Source organism: Chroicocephalus ridibundus, chromosome 5 (assembly GCF_963924245.1).
Source record: "Chroicocephalus ridibundus chromosome 5, bChrRid1.1, whole genome shotgun sequence".
In the NCBI taxonomy this organism is placed as follows: Eukaryota; Metazoa; Chordata; class Aves; order Charadriiformes; family Laridae; genus Chroicocephalus; species Chroicocephalus ridibundus.
In genome coordinates, this window is record NC_086288.1 from 30939023 (window position 1) to 30963459 (window position 24437).

The window sequence follows — 24437 nt, forward strand, 5'->3', positions numbered from 1 at the left end:
AGCATGTATCAGAGGCGGGAAGCAGAGGCCTGGCACTTTGCCAGACAACAACTAGACCAGCAGGTGAACATGAATTTTTTTTGGATTAAACCAAAGCACAGTACTGCCTGCTAAACCCCTTGAGCAGTGAACTGTATGACAAGTAATTATACCAAAGAATTTGGTTACATCAGGTTTATATATTCACCAGATTGCAACGATAATTAACAATTGTGTCTACTCGAAGTCCCTGCGGCTTTGGATCTGTTAATTGTAAAGGCTGATGTGTCGCTCCACAGCATGAGACTGAAGTATACCAACAGAGAGCACCATAGGCATAAGCATTACACTCCTCCAAGGTACAACTGGCTCCTGCCCAGTTTCCTCGTACTTTCTCCCCCATATTTTTCACGAATGCTACACGTTTTCATTCAGAAATACGTCTCTGTGATTTCCACATACCAGTTTAGGACAAGCCTGTGACATGGTCAGTGCCTTTTGGAAAGATGCTTATTCGTGGCTTCACTTAGGATGCCACCAATGGTAGAAGATGGAAAAATCTGTCAAATCAATATCCTGCCTCTATCTTACATATGTAAGATGAGCAGGAAATGCTACATTTTTTAATAAATCTCCATTTTTACAGTAAGTTAAGGCTTACACTTCGTTACATGTATAGGACTGATACAGCTATGCAGTGCCAGATGCAAGGGATTTAGGCTAAAACTACAACTTTGCCCTAAAAATCAATCTCTTAGACAATATTTCTTTATTTTTTTGAGATTAAATTTGTTCAGATTATGGGATAGAAGAGAGTTTTTCAAAAAAATAGAGATGTTTTAGCAAGAAGAGCTTTTGTCACCTGTTTCCTTTACAGTACAACCCTCTAGTTTGCATCATCAAGCTCAGTTAAGCATTTTTTCTAAACGTCCAATTAAATTAGCTTTTGGCCTATGTTATTTATGCTTCTGTTTTCAAACAATGATTACCTGTTCTGACTTTGCTTTTGAATGTTTTCTTCAGAAAGGATCTCCTTAAGTCTGAATTCCAGCCTGGAAAATTACCCTCTGTCAGTTTGTAATGCAAGTTAGAAACAGAAAATAGCGCTCAGTCCTAAAGCCTGAACACCAGATCTGCAGTTCGATCTGTCTGAACTGCTCTGCCTTTCCACCTTACACTTTGAACTCAAGTTTAGAGAAGATTAAATTAAGCCAAAAATAGCCCAACCATCAGACAGAGATGAGCAATGGGCAACATAGGTTTGTCAAGAACAAACCATGTCAAAAGAATTTAAATTCCCTCCAGGACAAGGTATAGGCCTTGTGGACATCAGACAAGATTGCACGTGAACTGGAGGACAGCGCTGGTATTCAAAAATGTTCTTCAGAAGTTGGAGAAATGATCAGGAGAAGCTGAGGTGCTACTCAGCTGGTATAACACAATTCACGGTCAGTATAACATAACGCATGCACACAAGCAATTGCACAAATAAGGAAACACTGAGGTCCAAGTTCTCCATTTTGAGGAATATATGGAGAGACTGAAAAATGCACAGCAGAAGTCAGCAAGAGTAACTGGAGACACTCAAGACTGGAAAAATAGAATTGGGCTTGAATTGGAGCAAAAAAGACCAGAGTACACTTAAGATTATTTTTTCTAGAGGTGACAACAGGGAGGCACTGGAACTGATTGCCTGGAAACCTGTGGTCTCCTCATCACTGAAGGATAGTCAAATATTGGTAACAAACATCATATGCACCTCAGAGGAACTGACTAAACTCTTAGCATTGCCTTCCTGCCCTATATCCAATGCAAGTCTACCAGTACATTAATGATATAACTATATTTGATATTAGTAACCATGTGGAACCATCAGGATCTCTCCAGGCATATGTACAGGTAAAAGGCAGACTCCACAGGCTAATAATTCATGTCCCCACTGTGATCATCTGGCAAGAAAATAGAAGCTTTTGAAGGGAAAGAATAGAAACATCTACTAAGCAAATTTAAACTAGAATGAATACGCCTTTAGAAAACCTTGCTCTTGGCCTCAGGCACGGACTGAATTACTTAAAAGACCTCTTAATTTGATTTTAAGCTCTCTTTCACAACAACTTCTGGCCTTGAAACTGCCTAAAGCAATGGGACTCTGACCCATAACCCAAAGGGTAGGAAGAAGCACACTGTTACAGTCATGTAACTTAGAAATAAATATATAAAAAATGACATTATACAATGCATAGTTTTACAAGGTTTTTTTCAAGGACTTAGCTCCTAAAAGTATCCTAAAGCACTCAGCTTCAGTTGCTATCACGTTCTCTTTCTTTAATTACTGAAGATTTTGGTCCAAATTCCATCTCATGTTCAGTATTTTGGAGGAGGACACGGAGCTGGTGCGAGCACCCAGGGAACTCACATGGGCTCTCCCTGGCAAAGATTCCCCAGCACAAGCTTCTCCCCGTCTGAGAGGTGCTGGCAAATGAGAAATATACAGTCCTCAGAAGGGAAGAAAACCTGTGCAGAGCAAGCCACTAGTTACATTTTCTAAAAAGTTTGTAGAAGTGCTCAAAAATCAAGAAAAGATTTGACTCCGAACTGCTGGGAAGTTTGGAACGTATTTCAAATACAAACTGTGAACTCGGGAGCAGCTGGGTTTCAAATTAGGCTACTGAGAATCTCATACGGACTCTTGTAGTTACACTGTTGATAACGCAAAATATCTGAAGATCTTTTAGCATAACTTTGGCATGCTGATCTTTGTGCCTGGAATTCTGCAGAAAGGGAAAAATCTTGGTCTCTTCTGGACAAAAGTTTTCTCTACACATCTTTCAGCAACCTACTGCATTTCTCCTACAGATCTGCCTAATGCCCTTGCAGATGCTCCCAAGTCAGAAAACCATCTGATTTCCTTGAAGGTCATTGCACCAAGATTCTCACTGTCTTTAAAAGCACATTATTTTGGCACAAATAACTCTGAGGATAATCTAAGAACTCGGTTTTCAATGGATTGCACACACAAAAAAAGTGTCAAAGCATTTACCCATCAAAATTTTAAAAGGGAACAGAGAAACTAATAAGACTCAGAAATTTATGACTCCTGGTTTTGGGGGAGGTGATGCAGCCCCAGCTGCACTCCCCACTTCGGCAGCAGAGGGTGCTGGCAGAATACCGAGGCACCCTGCAAAAATATCCACGGCTGGTCGGCCAGGTGTGGCTGCAATTTGTCCAGAGTGTGCACTTCACACAAGCATCACTTAGGAAGAACAGCACCAGTGAAAGGTTTAAAGCTAGGTTTTCAGGATCAGCTAAAGTGTGTACAGTCTGCTCATCCCGTGCAAACTTGTGCAGCGTGCTCATTCCTATGCCTCACATACAGCTTCTGCAGTCAAGTCTGAAAATGAGATCAAACATTAGATACAAAACATCAGCCCAGTGGTTCTTGTGATGCAAGGAGAAAGTGATCTTTCTTGCAAACCAAGATTGCATACCAAGGATTGCAAACTTGAATCTGAGCTGCATACACCGTTACACTTGGTACAGACTCCTGCAGTCCAACTGCTGCTCTGAATCCTGCTCTGCAGCTACCACACTCTCCCCAAGCCCAGCTGCTCCCGTGGACACCACGTCCACTCCCCACCACATGAAAGCTTTCAGGACAAATGGACTACGTGAGTGGCACTGCTGTTTCTTCTGCTTCTTAGCTTTGCCATATCTTTATTAGAAAGCCAGAGTAAAATAATCTCAAGCATCAGAAAAACTCATGGTTGATGCTGACGGTGAGGTCACAGAAAGTTTATCTGTTTAGTTAACGGAACTGACTAATTTATGGGGAGAAAGAAAAACCTTCCTTGCTGTGCCTTTTTTTTCTCTTTTCAGATGTGATAGTCAGCTTGTTAGCTATCTGCTTCATGATGAGAACATACAAGCCAAAACATCAAGTGTTACATTAAATTATTTACCACTTTTTAAAAGACACTAAGCTTAACAGAAAAATCTCTCTTCAACAATAGTAACTTTACAGTTCTTCCAAAGAATGAAGCGCACTACTGTAAGCACATTTATAAACTCCTGAAAACACACCATCTTATTTACTACATCCTGAACTTGTTTTCAAATGCAATTGTTGTAAGTACATTTCAAACCCATTAACACACATTCCTTATTTTCAGTCTCTGTAATGAATAAAGCTACTATGATTCTGCTGTCAATCAAAATTCTGCCGTATTACAATCCCTGTTTACTGCTAATTAGTGCCCCCTGTTCTTATTAGCCATGTCAAATTTTTACTTCTTGATGGGTAAATACGGCGTTTTCACTTATAATTAGCAGGATGCTTTCCTGTTAAAACTGAAGCATGAACAAGTTCAGTCTTCCTACGAAACCAGCACAATGTTTCTTAGTCTACAGTTACTATTAAAAAAACACTCGCTGTTAAAAAGGGTAAACAGACAAAAGTTATAAAAGGCAGAAGCCTAAAACGCTCAAGATTTCTAAAGGTGGATGCAATTTACCGCAGCTGCTTTAGAAGTTTTCCCGTTGAGCGGCGCGAGTAGCCTCCAGTTGCGCTACCAAAAAGCAGCCGGCAGCCTCGCAGCCGCTGCGGATGCCGCCCCCATCCCGCCGCTGCCTCCGAGCGCGCCAGCGGCATCCCCCGGCAGCCCCGCAGGGCCAGCCCGAGCCAAAACCCTTCCCACACACACACGCACACCCCTCGCCCCGTCGGCAGACACCTTCCCCAAGCCGGGTCCCCCCCTCCTCCTCGCCCTCCCCGCTCACCTCGGGCGTGCAGCCAGAGCAGCGCCAGCAGGGCGAGGGGCCGCCGCCAGCCCCGCTCCGCCCGCCGCCCCATGGCCGCGCACCGCCCCATGGCCGCGCACCGCCGGACCCGGCCGCCTCCTCGCCGCGCCCCTTCCCCAGGCTCCTGCCCGTCAGCCGGCGGCGGGGCAGGGCCGGCGGCGCGGAGCCAGGACAGCGGCGACCCGCAGGGCTACCGCCCCCGGGGATGGGCAACAAAAGGGCGGCCGGGACGGCTGCCGCCTGGGGACGGGGGGAGCGGGGTCCGCTGGTCTTCCCCCCTGCACCCGGAGCCGTCCCGTGGAACTGCTGCAGGCTTTCGCGCATCAAACGCTCCCTTCGCCCGCGGAGGGTCCCCAGCAGCGCGCCCGGGAACCGTGAGCCCGGCGCAGGCAGAAAGGGCTCGCAAGCGTTAGCGGAGGGCGAACCGGGAAGGGGGAGAGCACCCAAAGCTGCGCTTCTGCACGGCGTTGTTTAAGATAAGGCGCCCTCTCTGCAGCATGAACTGCTTTTCACCGGACAACTGTTATAAACACTTTCTAAGCCGGTGTCATTCTTCAAGTACTAAATGAGCTGCTCCAACATATGTGCAATGCATGGCTTCCCTGCAACCCTGTTAGTGAATCAGGCATGCACATATGGATTTAACTTCACCCCTGATGGTGACACTGCGTACAGCAGTTGTGCCACTTCTCCACTGGCTGCACTAAAACAAAGCCACCTCATCGATGGCTAGGGTTATTAGACATCATCATCATCATATCATCTTGATATTTGCTCAGCAAAATATTATTTTCAACTGATATGCCAATTCTGATCGCTTGCCCAGAGAAAGGCTGCTCAGGTAGCATCAATGGATGCAAACCCACAAGACAACCCACCTATATGTCTGCCCCTTAGGATGGGAACAAGCATTTTCAACAACTGTTATGGCATCAAAGTGCAGAAGTATGTGGTCTATGTTCTTGAACAAAACACAAGTGAGATCCCTGAAACACTGAATACAGCACTGTAACAGGAATATTACAGACTGACACACTGCAATAAAAAAAGACTCCCAACTACCACTGAACAAAAAATCCAAAAGCAGGGGTAAACTAGGTATTTACAAATAAACTCCATATCAATATATAGTCATTATTAATGAAAGCACCATTATTTTTATCTATAAGAATGAGAAAAGTATATTTTGTGATTTACCAGCTTGTTTTTGATGATGTTTGTTCAGTTTGGCACTGGTACTGGACTGCTGTAGCTAACGGAAGCCTGGCATCTCAGTGGGTAAATTCCACTAACAAGCTTTGAATGGTATTTTGCTCCAAAAAAATGATCCCCTAGAAGCTTTCTGGGGAAGATCCACATCTTTGATGATGCTTAGTGAAATGGAAATCTTTGAAGTGCCCGCCTAGCAGCTGTCATACAACAATTCGTAATAACAGAATAAAATTCAACTTAACATGACTGAGAGTAATCTGGCCAAAGCGTTCATAAACCAGACTGTGACCATCTATCATAAATGTGATGAGCATCACCCTTGTCTTCTCAGTGATGTGTGGAATTTATTCTTCTTTGTCATCCTTTTGTTTAAAACTGTATTACCTGCTTGATTACTACAACATTTTACAGTGCAACTGCAACACAGACCTACATTTCTATGCACGATTGGAATACATCATATATGTGAATATAATTTTCCAGTCTTTCTCATGTGTGTTCACTGGGATATATAGCCAGAAAGTAATACGGTAGTGTCTAAATTATTTATTTTGTAATATGAGTCCTAATTACAGATTTACTCCACACATATCAGTTTTCATAGAAAAAATTATCTTCGTTCTAAAATTCATTTTTAACCTATATGCTGTCTTCAAAAAGTATGCCTGATGTTTCCTTCCCAAGCCCCTATATAAGCACAAAAAAAAATCCCTTAGAGCAATGCTTTATCATCTGCTGACACCATTTTAAATGTTTCTATTGCTAAAACAAAAAAAACCAAACTGACACGTATCATGCAGCTTTCATCAAATGCTACAGAGCAGACCATTCTTCCTAGGTCAAATATAGGATGCCACTCCTATGACCTTCTTGACTGCAAGATGCCAGAGTATCATTATTTTGGATGCTCAGGACAGATATCACAAGCCCCAGTTGTGTGACCATAAAGGGCTGGATGAATTCAGAGCTGCAATCATCTGAATCGGAAAGACTGATGTTAAAAGTGCGGGGATGCTTTTAGGATGCCAGCAGAATCAGTGCATCAAAAAAAGAGTTTCTTGTGCAGTCTAAACCGAACATAAGTGTTTAAAATCAGTCTTTAATTCATGTCTGTATTTGTCTACAGATTTAGGTAACAGAGTGTAGTAGTGAGGTCAAAACTCACAGTGGCAAAAACCTCAACTATGATTGGGAAGCTGCACCATGACTGGGCAATTTAAGTAAACGTGTGCTGGATGGCCATGGGTAGGTAGTCTGGCTCACCGAAGGAAACCAGAGATCTCCAAGTAGTCACACAAAAGTTAGCCAAGGTAAAACACCCCTTCAGAGTTACTGGCTTTCATCGATTCTTTTTCAGTATTAACCACTGCTGCCTAAAAGTATTTGTTAGGGTGCAGACGGTGGGAGGACTTTTTTAGACAATCAATGATTTATCTCTTTAAATTATGTTTCATTGCAAATCCATACAGGACATATGGATATCAGGTGGTATTCCTCCTTGCGACGGTGTCCAAAAAGAAAGCATAAATTACTTTAACACACATCTTGATGACTTTTTTGAAGAAAAAAGAAGGGGAAAAAAAAAAGTGTGACACGGTTGCTCGAGACACCATGGTGATGGATTTGATGTCACGAGATTCCCTATGAATAATACCATCCCCTTCAGCAGAGCAAAGAGGTGACAGCTCAGCGATGGGAAGCAAAGGGAAGAGGTTGTTTGCAGATACATGTCCTGCTTATGTTTCTCTAATGTCTTCAGAGTTCAAGGTGTGAGCTGCAACTCAGGAATTAATATTATTGTGCATTTTCAATGAGGAGCAGGACACTCCTGTTGTTACTAGAGCACAAAGCAAAATAAATAAATGAAGCAAGAAATAATGTGCTGTAATTACAGGGTTTGTAGGCAGGTGGTCAGCGTTCATGGATCTTCCCCTCAATCCTGGGGAATACATCAATATTACACACTTATTTGTCTGGAGTATGTAAGCAAGCAAAAGTACTGCAAATTATTCCCCTGATAGGGACATTGTATTTCTGAAAATGGAAAGAAAATTTTCAAGTTATCATAAATGTGCAAAAATTATTTTCATATCATAGAAGATGACATCATTGTTTCCATAGTTGTTAATGTCATCAATGATGTAACCATATCTTTGATTTCTTCCTGCTAATTATGCTATTTTCCTATATATTCTGTGTTCTGTAAAAGCTCTTTGCCCATTAAAATCCTTTTCTAAGCAGAAGCACAAATCAAAAAAGTCTAAATTAACAACATTTCGTTGCTGCTTTCTTTTTTTCCCTAGTTAAAAAACAATCCAGTACTTAAACTACAGTAAGTAATATCCACAAATGGAAGGCTCTTCCTTCAGACAAAACCTGCTTAGTGATGCTTTCTCCACGAAAGCCATCAGAAGTGAATTCTTTATGGCATTATTCTCTGATATTTTTACTCGCTTTGTGGTGAAACACAGCATCCCCATTTGTGGAGCACAAACTCAAAAAAGAATAAAAAGATGCTTTCACTCCACTTTGAAAAATTGAGGCATTCAAATCCAGGGACAGGCAGACAAAAAAAGCTGTGATGTGCTTAGAAATCTCTGAAAAGGTCTTAAAAGGCTCCAGAGAAGTGACTTGAACCTCTGCTGCCCAAGTTTCTTCCCTCCCACTCTGCTCCAGCCGTGGGGTGCTCCAGCAGCAGCCCCGAGAGGAGCAGCGCGCCCCAGCCCCTGTGCGGGGACTGCCACCGCCCTGCAAACAGCCCCCATCCTTCTGCCGCCCAGTTTAAGGCCCCGACTAGTATTCCAAGCACGTATTCCTCTGGGTTTTGTCCTTTTTTTTTTTTTTTTCCCAGAGATCTGCCAAAGTTTCCCCTCCCCTCTGTCACCTCCCCCCCCCATTTGGAAAGGGTAAAATGGGAGCAAGAAGGGAGAAAATCCCATAACTTGTCCAAAGCATGCAAGGATGATTTGTGTTCTCACTTATGGGGTATGACTGTCACCGTTGATCTGTTTTCAGGCCTAGATTACATCTGATAAGGGCTGACCTTATTTGAGTATTCACACATTATGCACTCATGGAGAGCACGCTGGACACAAAAGTCCCTCAGATGTTCTGGGCATCAATCACGCTCACAGCGTGGAGGCTGCCAAACTTTTCTTCCCTTTAACTCGGGAGAGGAGAGGGTAGTCCAAGACAGACTTAATAAAGTTTAAAGCTGTGCCACAGTATATTTGGGGCCCATTGTCTTCTAAAAGTGTGCTTTTCAACAAAATTCTCTGCAGTTACTACAGGCAACAATTCGTCTTTAACAAATTGGGGCGGGGGGGCAGACTGTAGGGAGGAGGGAAGGAGGACAAAGGGCTTGCCTTCTCTCTCTTATTTGCCGTGTATTTACAAAACCAAAGTAATTTCTCCAAATCATTCCTAAAAATGGAGTAATTTCAAAACATGTCTTAAAGCAAATCACATCCTTAAGAACTCATGAACCTATTGCTCACCACGTGCAAATGCTTACGCTCATTACCTCAAATAATGTGTGTTTTTGTAAAGAATATATTATAAACATCACTAACCACTAAAACATTTCATCTGTTTCAATGACTGACACCTCAGTTTAAATGAATTACAACTAGTTTTATAAACCTTCTGTTTCAGTCTGCACGTTTATTTTAAGTTATGAGTCAGGAGGAAACAAGAGCACACAGCAGGTGATGCATGTGCTGCTCTGAAATGTACTTACCAGCAGGGCCCAGCTTAATTTGTAAAGTCAAAATTCTAATACAGTGTCATCCTTACAGACAAAACAGACTCTACAGACTGCAGACTTTCATGGGAACAAGGAAACAGCCCAAATAAACCATCATACCTACATCTCAAACATCTTGTATTGCCCATATCTGTAGACAATATGAAATGACTCTCAAAACAAGGTATGATTTGCTTTCCTAGAACATGCTTGTTAACTCTGAAACCTACTTAGGCCATCTCAGCTTTCTTCCACAGCTGGCCACGCCAGCAGTAACAGTGAGCTAAGACATTTTTTTCATGTGACTAGAAATAAATAAGTACAAAATGCAAACTCTCATCAACAAAGCCTTGGACAGGATGCCCTGAAGAGTTCAGTGTGTTCTCTGTTTTGCATTTTTAGTGAAACTGAAGCTCTCAGTGTGGAGAGTTTGTCGCTGCAGTTTGGGAGATTGGTTCACCACATCTCATCGTGGGGAAGTTCCGCTGCTTTTCCAGAGCTGGTTGGTTGGGGTTTTTTTCCTTCCAATTTAAAGCCATTTATTTCTCAGTTATATGTCAAAAGTGACTGATCCTCGAGTAAAGGAGCAGCACACTGCCAAGAGAGGTGAAAAGACCTTTGGATTAAACCATGGGAAAAGTGTATTGAGAAGGAAATAGTTTTCAGGTACAAGGAGGTCAAGTACTTTCCAATAAAAGGGACAATATCCAAGATGATAGCATGGGGAAATCCACTACCAGTTTCTCTAAATTTTCATTTAAGCCATTCCCAGCAGTAGCTCAGACACTCACTGCCTTCAGGAGGTACATTTCCTAATGAGGACCTGCTATGGCTGTGCATCAGGTGTTGCAACATATGCTTTTGAAAATACAAACAGCAAACCATCCATCTCATCACATGTGGGGATCAGGATATACTACCTAAAGGCTGGGATTTTAGTCTAAGCGTCCTGTCTATAAAGCTGTCTTCAGTCTTAACTGAAGTGTTCATTAGAAAGTTTTTGGCTACACAGCATTTGGATCACAAAGTGTCAAAAACATAATCATCCTAGTAATAGGTCCTACCCAGCCTAATATGATTGGGTCTGCAGGTTTTTTTTCTTGGTTAAAAACTACCCTATAAACATAAGTTCAAACTTGCAATATTTTGATGACAATAAATGAATTTCTTTTACCAGTATAAGCATACACACAAACATACACATATAGATGCTCACCCCATTAAAAGTTCATTTGTTGGTTTCAAATGTTGTAGAATAAAATGTTATAGAATGTTATAGAATAAAAGCACATTCACTGACAAGCTGGATCAAAATCTAAATGTGTGAAGGAAGAATGCGTCTTTAACTTTACTAAAGCTCCTTGCTAGGCTGACTATATTTCAGTAAGGAGCCAGCATCGTAAAAGGCGTCTATTTAGGAAAGTTAAAGGAGCTTAGACGTGTGTTTGACTTAATAAACCAGAAACGATTATTTATAGCGTTTTGTCATATTCTGCCTGACCTTGCAATGAGTACCTGCACAGAGCTTTATGTGGTACTCCAGCCAGAGGTTACCCTCGCAAACTGGGAGCCACACAGCCACCATCAGCTCAAACAACAGAGCACCACACACCAATATATCTGCCGTGACTACCACTGCCCCAGCGACTGTATCTGCCCAGCTGTTGAGCCAGAGCAGGCTTGTGTCCAGATGTCTCAGACTGTGGCAAAACGGAACTGCACCTAGCTACAAAGGCAGAAGACATCCCAAAAAAGTCATAGAACATAGCGATCTCTGCATTGACAGACCAGATCAGACCAACAGCTCAACTCGTCGATATTCCTGTCTCCAATAAAAGGTATTTGCTTTTTATTAATTTTTAAACACATTGCTTTTTAATTTCATTTGGATGTCTCCTGTCTTTTATTATGTAAAAGGTTAAATAGAAGAATCCAATTTGCCTCCCCTTTTTATATGTATCATTTTATTTTCCTCCTTCTGTCTCCTCTTATTGAAGTCCTCTCTAACCAGTCCCCAGATTTTAAATTCCTCACTCCTCTGGGAGATAGTTCATCTTGTATTGTAGCCACCCACCTATTTCTGCTGCACCTTTTTATCGGCTGAGGTGGCCAGATACGAATACAGTGTTCCCGGAGGGATGTGGCACTCGTTGAACAACACAGTCACTTTCAGAAGTCAGCTCTATCTGTTGTTTGAAGTCAAATGTTTTATTCGCTTTTCTCACTGTGCAAAGAAGATTTCATTGACTTGTTCAAGAGGACAAGAAAGATATTTTTTTATACTCGGAGTTAATTCAACATTCAGGAAATATACTAGGATTTCATATTTGACAGTGTGCATTTGCCAAAAATACTTTAACCTGCCTACTCATATCACTTTAGCAAATCTCTCACAGCTTTACTTGATTCTTTCTGATCTAAGCTAATTTAGATAATTACTTTTTCCGTCTCTGAAGTCACTCTTTCCTCCAAAGGCTAACATATCCAAAACCAATTCCAGAAGTAGCTTAGTACTGCCTTCCCGGTTAACATGGCAGGAGCAGTGTGCCTCCCAAATCTCTGTTTCTCCTTTCCCTCTCCATATGCCAAAGAATGAGGCTGCAAGACAACAGAAGAGGAAGGCCAACAGAGATGAATGGCTTGGTGTGATGGTTGGGTACAGAAGGGACGAGAGCAAGGAGAGGGCTGTAACTACCTTCAAAAAGCTCTGTTGGTGTTTCACACTGTTTTTTCAGAGCTTTCTTCTCTCATCCGTAGATGGGATCCGTAGCCAGCCTCCCGCTGGGGAGCCGAAACCCCCTGTCCCCAGGAGCCCGCCCGCTCGCCTGCTGCAGGCAGAGCTGGCAGCTGTTCTTCAGCCCCTTTCGCCACCTGGGAACCTAAATTTATCCTCTGGCCTGGCCAGAAGAAAGGGTTGAAGGGTCAAGGGCAGATGGGCTCGGTCCTATTCTTGGCATGCTGTTAGGGAGCTTAAGCAATGCGCGTGCATCTCTGCACACGCCGACTCCTGCCTGGTACATCGCTAGGCAAACCGAGCATCTCCCTGCTGGGTGAGATCTTTCAAGGTGGTTGTAATGCCAGCTAACATGCAAGTTTGAAAGTGTGAAACGTCAAGGTTTAAACCTACATCAGTAAGCTGCTCTGTCGTAAAATTTGTCTTCTTTGAGAAAAATTACGCTAACGGGTTCTAAGCATGCACAAAAATAATAGGCAATGCTTTTATAACATAAAGTGTTCTCACCAAACAAGTTATGGCAGAGTCTCTTGGTACAATATCTTATCAGTACATAACTTCGTATTTCAGATGTTCCTTCCACCACAGTTTGCATTTCAGCCGCCAAGCTATTATCCCAAGCAATAAATGGACAAAGACATAGATTTATTCCCCTGCCTAAATGCATGTCTGATGGATTTGGAAAGTGTCCTACAAATTCAAGATAGGCATCTGCCAAAATAAATCCGACACTAAATGCTTGTAGAGGATGTTTTTTCTTCCATACTTCTTACTCAGTGGTTAACAATTTCCAATTGAAATCACTTTTTTGGCTGTGCAAAACAACCTGTTCCTCTTTTTGCAATCACATTGCTCTATAAGTTGGACTTCACAGCAGATTACCCTGAAGAACCACAGTGGCACACTGGTTTTAGGTACCCAGGCCTCCAGGGACGTTAACGCCATAATATACACTCACTATTTATAACTATCCTATAATGACAGGTGCACAAAGACCACGGAAGTAACCAAACACACAGAAAGTAAATGCATTTCAAGACTTCAGTGTCACAAAGAGCACAGGCAGTACTTGGCATCAAAAAAAAATCTCGTCTGTATTTATAGGTTTACCACAAGCACATGTCAGAAAAAAGAAAAAAACCACACCAACAACCAAATTTCATTCCATTGCTACTAAATTATTTGTATTACAACAGAAGACATATCAAAACCTCCAAGCAGTCCCTAATGTGACGTGGATACAATATGACCTTTCTGAGTCACTTCTAACTAGTATGATGAACTTGAAGGCAAGCGGGAGTCCACTGGGCTACTGAATTTTCAAGTAGTAATTTCAGTTGCTTACTTCTTCAATATTATTAAAAATAAAACTACATTTGAAGATATTTGACTTCAACAGTATCCCTTCCTTTGGTGGAAGGTTTTGTTTGCTTGTCTGTGTTTTCTTAACTAAAATGCATATTAAACATTAAAAAAAAACCTTGGCTCTGCCTCTTTAAATAAGACGAGAGCTTCTTTAGTCCTTCACATTCCTTCACCTGTCCTCAGTTACACAGCACAGCTGCTTGTGGGTTTAAGATTTTTTTTGTGAAGTAACAGTTCATGATAATCTCATTAAATCCTTTCTAACACTTTCCAGTTCATACAGGATTTCCTTCGCCAGGGTGAGTGGAGAGAGGATTGGCTGTTTAAGCAATCTCTCTGCAAAAAAAAAAAAAAAAAAGTCACCCAAAGCCCTCCTCGCTGAGCAACCCTCAGCAGCCGCAGGGTGCAGGGGAACCAAAGCTTGGCCCCAAGCAAGGAGCTGGAACAAATCCAGAGACGCAGCAGCTCTCTTTACTGTCTCTCTTTACAGCTGAAAAACTGCATTAAAAGTGTAATCCCCGATATCTTTTGCATGTAAAACAAATCATGTGCTAAGCAAGCTCCTTTACCTGTAAATCATTCTGTTTAAATGGAGACAAGTGCCCCTCTCTGCCAGCCTAGGAAGTACTCATCTCAAAGGAGCCGGGGAGTTGTGGTTTCTGGGGGAAGCTCCATGGCCAGGTTGGCTGCTGGACATCTCAGCCATTGCCAAGAACAGGAGACAAGCCTCCCCAGGGGGCACAGACAGTATAAAATAAAAGCGAGACAAAAAGAGACCTGACTATTTTATAGACAGGCTTTCTATCAGATCTTACAAGCCATGCTGTGGGTGTCCTGAAAGCATTTTCAAGGAGAAGGAACCTCCACAGAGAAGCCTTGGTGATGAGCAGATGTACGCGAGATACTGGGAGTGACAGCAAGAAAAGCTGGGATGTGTTAAACTGCTCTGTGGTGAAACAGGAGCAATTTGTATGCTCCATTACAAAAAATTCTATAGCATCAACTACTTCTATCAAAATGGTCAGTTTTCATTTCACTGTACATGGTCTCATCAACTGCAGTTTAATGGGATTTTTCCCTATTTACATGCACTTAAATGGCAAACTCACATTTCCTGCTCCAACTGCCAATAACTACTTTTTCAACTTGCTTGCCTAAATCCATCCAAAACGAGCAATGCAAAACGTGTAAGACAGCTTGAAATCTGTAGAAAGGGCTGGCCAGCTTAGGTATCTGGATAACAAATATTTTCACAGGCCTTTCAGTGGCTTAAATCCAGGACAGCTCTGCAGTGATTTATTTGTCTCCAACAGCTCTAGGGGTGGTCTATGTAAAATTAGCTGGTAATCACAAACCAGGTCCCTAGTGGGCATGTTCCACACCCAGAGCAGCAGCGACTGGTGCTCTCTTGACTGAGGACTGAGCGGGGGGATGAGGGATATCTCATGCCATCAGGAGCGAGGCTCGGTGGCAGAGCATTATGTTAGGATTTTGCACGATCAAAGCACGGAACGTCTTATTTAAGCCATAAATATATGTGTCGGTTTTTATGATTGCTCTACTAGCACTTTGAATAAGCATAAATACAGTTTTTAGGGGTTATGCAGAATTTGTCTTTCAAAAACATACTTCCTTAAGAGCACAGAGAGTAGGCTGTTTGCAGTCTCAGTTGCTACTGCAGTTTACGGGTTTTTATCTGGCAAGGTGATAACTGTCCCTACATCTCAGTGTGGAAGGGAACAAATATGAACTGTACAACCCATGTGTTCACCATTAAGGACAGTTCTGATGTCCAAGACTTCACTGATGAAGACTTTTTGCATAATTGTAACACCTTATTTAAGATAGAATTGATTGCAAATACCCACATACTGGAATTCTGCAAGTCTTGCTACCACCTCCTCTGCTGCAGGGCACCATCAGTACACTGCCCTGGCCTGCAGGCTCCAACTTCATCCACAGAATAAATGTGCTACTCAAAAACCAGGTGAAATATAATTACTGGTATAAGCCTCATAACATCCTTTTTAATTCTTGTATGTTCTCAAAGTGAAGATTGCCAATCAATGAGCTCCCAGCCACTCATTGCAACTGAAGTAAGTGCTTGCACTGGTCATGAATAACTAGCCCAGAAATTATCACACAGGTCGTCTTCGGATGCTGAACTTGCCTCAATCAGTCATCGCTGAAAGGGTTGCTCAGGTAATCCACAATAATTGCTTGGCCCTTGGCAGCTCTGATACCACAAAAGGAATTTTGCCCAATCTCCAAAAAGCAGTGTGTACATACACCAAAACCATACTGACAACATTTGTTCCATGAAATCACAGCAGGCCAGCATGGGGATGGCTCTTGGGAGCTCGTTAAACTTCTACCGCTAAACTCCCCAAGCATAACTGACCTTGCAATTTTTTTTTTCCTGCCTCCAATATAACTGCCTATGCCAAAATGTCCAAGCAAGACTGAGGCTACAGTGTAGGGCTTATAATTTTTATTTGCCTGGGGTGATTCATCAGCATCTGCATGGTCAGTTCAGGTGCTGATGCAAGTCTGGTGTCTTCATTGTCTCTCAGTGCCCGTAAACCATCATCAGGCTGTGGTAATTCTCATACTCTCAGATGAAAGCTAGAAGCTAATGGAAGACTCCCAAATCTAACACGACCAAAACAAACACAGAAATGCAACTTGAACGATTCCCCACTATCTTTAAAAGAAGTTATTCAGACAGACGTTACAGTTTTATGCTCTCAATTCCTATTATATTCACTTAAGTCTAATATAATAAGGACCTCATGTCTAGATTCAGTTTTTCCATGTTTTTCATTAATTTTGACTGATCTATTTTTAATATATCCTCTGTATGTAACTTTAAAATGTGCTAGTTTATTTCTCTGACTGTAGATAATATGTTAATCTGAGCACTTGCAAATATGCAGATGGAAAATAAGAACTAGACACTAGAAGTCACATACTTATTTAAAACATGTAGCTGGACAGTATCAGTATGACACAGGGTTAGTAGATTAAAATTAACCTACAATTCTGTAATATCAAATAAATCGACCTGCTAATAAAAGGAAACACATTTCCAGAAGAATACAAGTGGTATCCAAGTAACAATTCCACAATGATACGTTTTCAATTAAAGAATTACAATAGACTACCCTTATTTTTTCTCTCTAATGTTAGATTGTAATTCATTATTGTACAGGCAGCTGAATATTAACTTGCAGCTTCTGTTCTTTGTCTTTGTAGTAACTAGGAAACATTTTCAAGGTCAAATCCTGATTTTATTACAAAGATACCTACGCACCAAATTTTTGAAGTTGTTTTGTTTTCCTTTATCTGTTTGCTTGTTCTCATCGTTTTTATCAAGCTGCTGAAATATTAACAAAATCTATGAGAAACTGACTGCGAGGCTGACAAGAGTACAGAGGGGTGGGTAACAGAACAAAAGCAGAAGTATTGCTATTCTGTAACTAAAAAAGGCTAATTTCCTATAAGGCCACAAGACTTGGAAAGCAAACACATGGTTATAAGAAAGCAGAGACATTTAACGAGTCAATATTTGCAAGGGGCAGACAATTTTTTATTTAGCTACCCATTTATGGGGACAACACTTTTAAGTGCAAGAGTGTGAAAATTAGATAAAACATGAGCTTTAATTATCTTCTTATGTGGCCACTTCATATCATATTCTATCACATCATATCACTCACTGATTTTGCTATATGATACTACAAAATGATCATATTTAATCAAATTACAAGTAAAATACACTACATTCTAAAAATTATTTTTCATATGCAGCTAACTTTCTGTCAAGAATTACACTTCTGAGGTTTGGTCAGATTGCATTGATGCCCAAGAGGGACGAAACAGTGGCCTGTATTGTCAAATTCTCCACTAAGGCTTAGTTTCAGTAATTCAACATTCATTCCAAATGCTTAAATTCAGTAGTAACTGAGTTTAAAGCTAAAAAAAAAAAAACCCCAAACCCTACCCTCAGAATCTGAGAAAAGTTGTTTTCCTTGAATTTGACAGGAAAATGAAAAAAAGAGAGGGATGGAGAAAGAGAGAATCGAGACATTGTTCCCATTACACGGTATCTGTGGAAGGATTATTTCAAGTTAGAAGGCTACCAAGAAATGGAAAAAAAAAATCTTACATGCTGAACGGTAGTTCCTGCTTCCCATGAAAGCCATCTGTTCTGTGTATGTACATGGTTTGAAAGACATTCCCGGGATTGTGTCAAGCCAAAGGAATCCCCACTAGAGTTACAGAAATATAAACTCCCTTTACACTAGCAGGAGAGCTCTAAAATGCAACTCTGAAGACACGTATACCACCACCAGGCTCAGAACCATAACAGTTCTGCTGACATACCAGACGTTACGCAGGATTTTCTCATCTGATATTATATTATGAGAACTGAAACTTTAGCAGGGATAACATTGCAATACTTTGAATTAGAAATTCTTCAGATGAGTATAAGGCGAGATCTCCACTCCTCTCTACTGCAAAATGGCATCATCACCCTGTCTCCCGTTTGCAGCTGACACGAAAAATGCCTGGAAAATATTTTTGAAATAGGATTAATTCCATAATGCAATTTTTGCCATTAGTGATTTTAATGGGAGTGGGACACAGCGCAGTTTGGATTATGTACTTGTTCCGCATTCATTTCCAAACTCTGGACACAGGAGTCTGAAAACAGAAGACTAATAATTAATACTTGTATAAGAAGGATGATCCTTCCTGTGAGCCTAGCATTTTTGCAATCCCTTGTCTACTCTGCGACTGAGTTCAAATTGCAATTATTTTTCCTAGGGAGCAATTAAATACTGCTACCAATGTTAAGCATAAACACAACTCTATCTACAAGCAACGCTCAGATGACCAGCTCAGGTTCAAGGGTTCACTGCACATGAATATCCATAAATACCACTGACAGCCTTAGCAGTATAATGAACTTTGCAGCAACTCATGCAGGCAGCCTACACAATACATGAACATAATGCCCCTAACCTTAAAGCAAGAAACCTCCAGAAGCAATTCTGAGCTACTTTTACAGCTGAGACAGTGTTTTTAAGAACTACTTAAGAAATAGCCCAACCTTGGTGCTTAACTGTTCACATGTTTTTTCTCAAATGTTCACGTATTTTTGGAATCATCCTGCGGAACCAGACAGTAGAACTGAATGAAACACGAGCTGTATGTAAAGATGGTCAGTTCCACTGAACTGTCACGCCAATTAGCAGTATATTCTTACCTCCATTAATTTAAGCACGCAACATTACAAGTTAAACACCCTTTGCTTTTTAAGGAAGCACATAATATTTTATCTTTAAGATGTTTACATTTTTTTCTTGCAAACACTGGCCACAGTACCACACAACCTCCCATAAGTAGATATTTCTGGCATCTCTTGAAATATACACCCTGCTCCCAGCTCCAAAATCAGATCTGTGTTAAAGAAACACTCTCTATTTGAGATCTAGGTCATACGTTTGAAGCATTGGTTTTGTTTCTTTAACTCCAGTACTTATTTTCCTAATTGCAAAGATGCTGCTTCTCTTCTTCTGTGTGGAGCTGCAGCATGAATAATAGAGGAAGCTACTACACAAACCTGTGTACTTCGTAAATGCTGCTAACAAAAATGAGCAAACTGAAAATACAGTATATTTTCAAGTAACTCCAAGCTTTAGGAACCCTAAGGGTTGATTAAGATAGCATTAAAGAGTTATAAACGCGGAGGATGTATGGTTATTAAGTCAGTGGTGGGTTTGTAGGTACATACAATGTAACAGCAATGTCCCTTCCTATCTTCTTGATCTAGATCATGGCGGAGATCTTCTTACAAGGTGTTTGTTGCTATTTTTTAAGTTACACAGAAAGTTATCACATCCGTTTCTGTCTCTGCTGAAATGTTATTGCTCCTTACAAAACACTAGCTGGAGTGAACCCCATCTATTTTGCAGACAAGTCAGCTGGGCTTAGTTTAAACAGCCTTCAACAGCAGCTTAAGGCAAGATATCCGAGTTTATACCAGAGCAGAGGAGAAGCACTCAGTGGTCTTGCCACCTCTCTTCGGGAGAAAGGCAGTAATCAGCAGCAGATAAGCAATAATGTATTAAGAGCAGCACATCTGTTCCAGCAGCAAACATCTGTCTGCATCCTACTTCATCAACGTACTGACCTGGATGGAGTTCAGCACTGTAAGGGAGCTCAGTGTTATTATCGATGATGCCTATCATGCAGACTAAGAATTTCCAGCATAGGTTAGAGGTGCTACAGGGCCCAAATATCAGCTAGAGATGATGTCAATTATTTTATTACTAATTTGATTTCTGATACCTAACATTAGATGAGCAGCCTACTGAAGTTAACAGACGCTTCCGATTTTGAGCTTAGGTTACATACATATTGATCGCTGATGGTCACCAAATCTCCACAGGCATTTGCTATGTTCTGATCAGCTTTACTAACCTCTACACCAGGAGCTCACACATAAATACCGTCCTTATTTCCTATGTGATCCTGGGTAGGGAAAAGCGTTTCCCAGATTGATCGTGCTGAAAGGCAGCTTTTTAAATGTCAGCTTTTTCCCCCCCCCCCCCTGCTCACCAGTTGAGGTGTGCTTCTGCACAGCTTCAGAAGGCTGCTGCACCCACCAGCCAACCTGAACCAGAGATGCCAATGCAAAAAAGGCCACAACGGGCCTCACCTTCATGCAGAGACACCGAAAAGGTGTGTTATTCTTGCAACAGATTCCTCTGTACCACAATGGGGGGAATTCTGTCTTTAGCAAAAGGACAGATGCACGCCTCTCTGACAGCCCCCAGAAGAGAAGGTGGCAGGGAAGGGAGTGCAGTGCACCGGTGCGGTGCATCTGGCCTGCCCACAGCCACGCAGTCCTTGGGAGAGGGAAAAGTGGGGTCTAGATCATGAACTGGGTGACCCAGCCCCAGCCGACCACTAATTTCAAGTGAAGAAGGGGTTTGTAATTCCAGGAAAAACAAATCAATACAGTAGCTCTGCTGTCTGCATTTTCTGTCTCCAGTGTTTTTCTCTGTAGTGCTTCAAATTTCTATGGGTGGTTTTGGTAGTCCTTTTAACGTATCACCTTACGGCTGATTACGATCTCTTTAAAACCTTTGCAAGGGATTTTCCACAGATAGATGGGGCAGCAACCACAAGCCTATTCAGTGGCTGAAGTAACATGACATGAACGGGTTAGTCCCATCTTTTCTTTCTTGTTCTCAAGAGCTATTGAACCATACTCACAATTAGCTTTGTAGAGGGGGATCTGAATGAGGTATTTGTCATTCATCTTGGGTTGAAAAGCCCTCTGACCCTGCTAGGACACAGGCCAATATACAGAAAGTGGTACTACTTGCTTCCTTCACACCTATAAGCTTGCACAAGTTTACAACACAAGTTTGAGAACTGACATAATGAAAGGTAGCTATTTGAATATCCTAATTGCAAATTTATAGGGGATTATTGCAATTCTTTGATAATTCTTAAAACACTACGAGTGCTGCCTTAAACTTTCTGTGTCATGCAAAAAACAACTTGAAAGCATTTATTATAGTCCTTCTCTGATACCTAGAAGGCCATTATTCCAATGACAGTATTTTGCTTTCGGGTTGATGTGCTACAACGATAAAAATTATACATAGACTGAGATGGTACTTTATGCATGTGCCTAAGATGCAAATATAGTCTCAAAGCTAGAGGCAAATAGCAAGCTATCTCAAAGGCAACAGAAAGAGCTGGAGAGGGAAGAGCGGTGCATCCCATCGAAGAGCATGAGAAAGGCCGTAAGAGGCCATGCGGTGGTGCCTGAGTGCAAAAGGAGAACCTTCCGCTGGCCAAGCGTGGTCATTCTCAGCTGCCAGAGCGGTTGCGACCTCGAATCCTGGCCAAATATTGAATAGGCAATAATCCTACAATAACACTAATATTTACAATATGCTCCCAGAACTAACAATTCTGCTTTAACAACAACAACAAAAAAAAAAAATTAAAAAAAGGATTCATTCACCATGTTAAATTCAGGCACACTGAAGAAGTTCTATTTCTCAGAACTAGTACCAAATCAAGATGTTATTTCCATGTTTCTTTAGAGGCAACTGTTTATCTTTTAAAAAGCACTATTTAAAAATACAGTCAAACTACAAAAGAACAGTCACCATAATGTTTAAAAATGTTACTACAACAAATTATATTTAATTTCCAGGTTACATCCTGGTGCTGACAGATTGCCTGTAGCAGAAAAAAATAGAGTATGCTAAATAGATCCTTAGGATAAAACTGATATACACTGAGAATCTGGATTTAAAACCTTGACAGTTTAGGAGACTCTCCCTCCTCCATGAGCCAAACAAATCCAAAATATGTAGTACTTGTTTAAAAACTCATATGTTGCATGATTCAGCATCTTGATCACTTCAGTAACTTGTTAGTCTTGATCTTAATTCTTGATAAATGGACCCATAAGGCTGCTATCTTTAAGACTCACATTTCATTTTTAATTTTTTCCCCCAGAAACACTACTGAAGCAACTAATGATAAATTTTAAGGAACTGTCCTACAAGACCCTGAATAGTTTCAATCTCTACTAAGATTTTAGGGTGCTCAGACCTTAAAAAAAAAAAAAGACAACAACCAAACATAAGTCAATAGCCAGCAGTATTAGAGATTCAAACCAATATAATTACAGAGCAAGAAAAAAGGCATCTAAGACCTATTATGAATCAACTCCAGGCAAAAATTAACATAAAACATTGACCTTGGCTGAACATATAACTCACAAAAGCCAGCATCAGACACTACGTATAAGGGAATGGTAGAATTCACATGGTCAGAGATGATTTTGCAAGAGAGAAGAGCGGAGTTTCTACAGTATGAGTCTCTAACAGTTGCCCAAAGGGATTCATCACAATATCACTTAGGAAGATTGGTTTTTGCCAACAGGACAGTATCCACAATGTCGCTGTATTTGCCAGCTCCAAATATCAGTTTTTGACAAGTCATAATTCTACTACCTGTGAAGGGGAGAAGAAATTATCTAAATTAATAATCTACAATGCGATTTGTCATATTTTCTGGCTACCTAATGTCCATCAGTTGGGGTCACTGGCTTTGACAAATAACTTTGTCAGTAAATAGGGAAGTTACTATTTTTATTGTTCTAAATTGATTTGTATAATTCATAGAATTTTTCATGTAGCTTCTTCTGTGCCTTCCCCATACCACTGTATGAGTTTTTTCCTACTGCTCAGTCTTCTGTACCCTACCAATTACTTGTTCAACTACTGATCTTCTGTATAATATCTAGCTGATACAATTTCTCCTCTCAGCTGCTGAATTTATGGGGCAGAGGACAACGGAATTTCCTTAATATCCACATTCTAGATTGTGAGAAGGAAATTACTCCCAGTAAAAGTTTTGGACAATGTCATGAGCCTCAACTTAAAAATAATTATTCACAATCTACATGGGAGACATAAATATAAGACATTTGACAGCATTAACTCCTTGCTTTCATATCAGCAAAGCTAGATTCTCTGTAGTAACTACCTATAAACCACAGAAATGGACGTACCATTTGAAGGCATCTGAGCAAGAACAGAATTGTGTTTCAGATATGGAATTCCTTGTTCCCAGAAGATGTTTAATCCTCTGTAGCATGAGTAATTTTTATTCAGTTTCTAGCATACATGCAATTCTTTCAAAGACTGAAAGATAGTCTTTGCAACTGAATTGCTATTCTGCTATTGCTAACATTTAGCAGAAGAGAAGGATTACTTAGGGAGGTAATCAGGTCTTGCCATATTAAAACTTGGACAGAAATTACCATATGTGATGATTCATGTTCAAAGCTAGATTTTCACAAATTAAACGCTGCATGTTCGTAGTTTTCAGTTCTATTCTACAGGGTAATAGGGAGCAAACATGTTCATACTTCCCTGTAGCAATCTAGAATTAACTAAGTAGTTCAGTTTATAATGCGCAGTAAGATGTTTAACAAATATGTGATATTCAATATACTAATAAATAGTCATTATTTATGTACTGCTTCATAAATACTAGATCTTGCAAATAGCCTTGTCTGTGTGTCTGAGTGTTAGAAGCCTATTGTACAATTTTCACTGTGTCTGAAAGGTGTCCATTTTGCTTCAGTTACCAGAGCAAAACTGATGTTTTACTTTAAGTAATACAGTCATCTGACTCTTTCAAGGGTTTGATCAGTGGCACTTTGGCTTTTGACTTTTCTAAGTTAAAGCCATATAATTTTGATGTACTGGGAGTATTAGTATGGGATGCGTCAAGAAGAGTGTGGCCAGTAGGTCGAGGGAGATCATCCTCCCCCTCTACTCTGCCTTGGTGAGGCCGCACCTGGAGTACTGTGTCCAGTTCTGGGCTCCCCAGTTCAAGAGGAACAGGGAACTGCTGGAGAGGGTGCAGCAGAGAGCTACCAAGATGATTAAGGGACTGGAACACCTCTCTTATGAAGAAAGGCTGAGGGATTTGGGTCTCTTCAGTCTGGAAAAAAGACAGCTGAGGGGGGACCTTATCAACACTTATAAATACTTA

The 24437-nt window shown here is 41.0% G+C and overlaps 1 protein-coding gene across 5 annotated transcripts in view; it reads right to left on the minus strand.

The window, feature by feature from the left end:
* BMPR1B (bone morphogenetic protein receptor type 1B) overlaps positions 1–24437 on the minus strand; it is a 256987-nt gene that overhangs the window by 72521 nt on the left and 160029 nt on the right. Inside the window, exon 1 of one of the 5 annotated variants that reach the window (XM_063336738.1) lies at positions 4756–4877. The exons of the other annotated variants lie outside the window; for them this stretch is intronic. Within the exon in view, the coding sequence (XP_063192808.1) occupies positions 4756–4846 (91 nt within the window). The 5' untranslated portion in view covers positions 4847–4877. Of the gene's footprint in view, positions 1–4755; positions 4878–24437 lie in introns of those variants that run through there. 5 annotated transcript variants of the gene reach the window in all.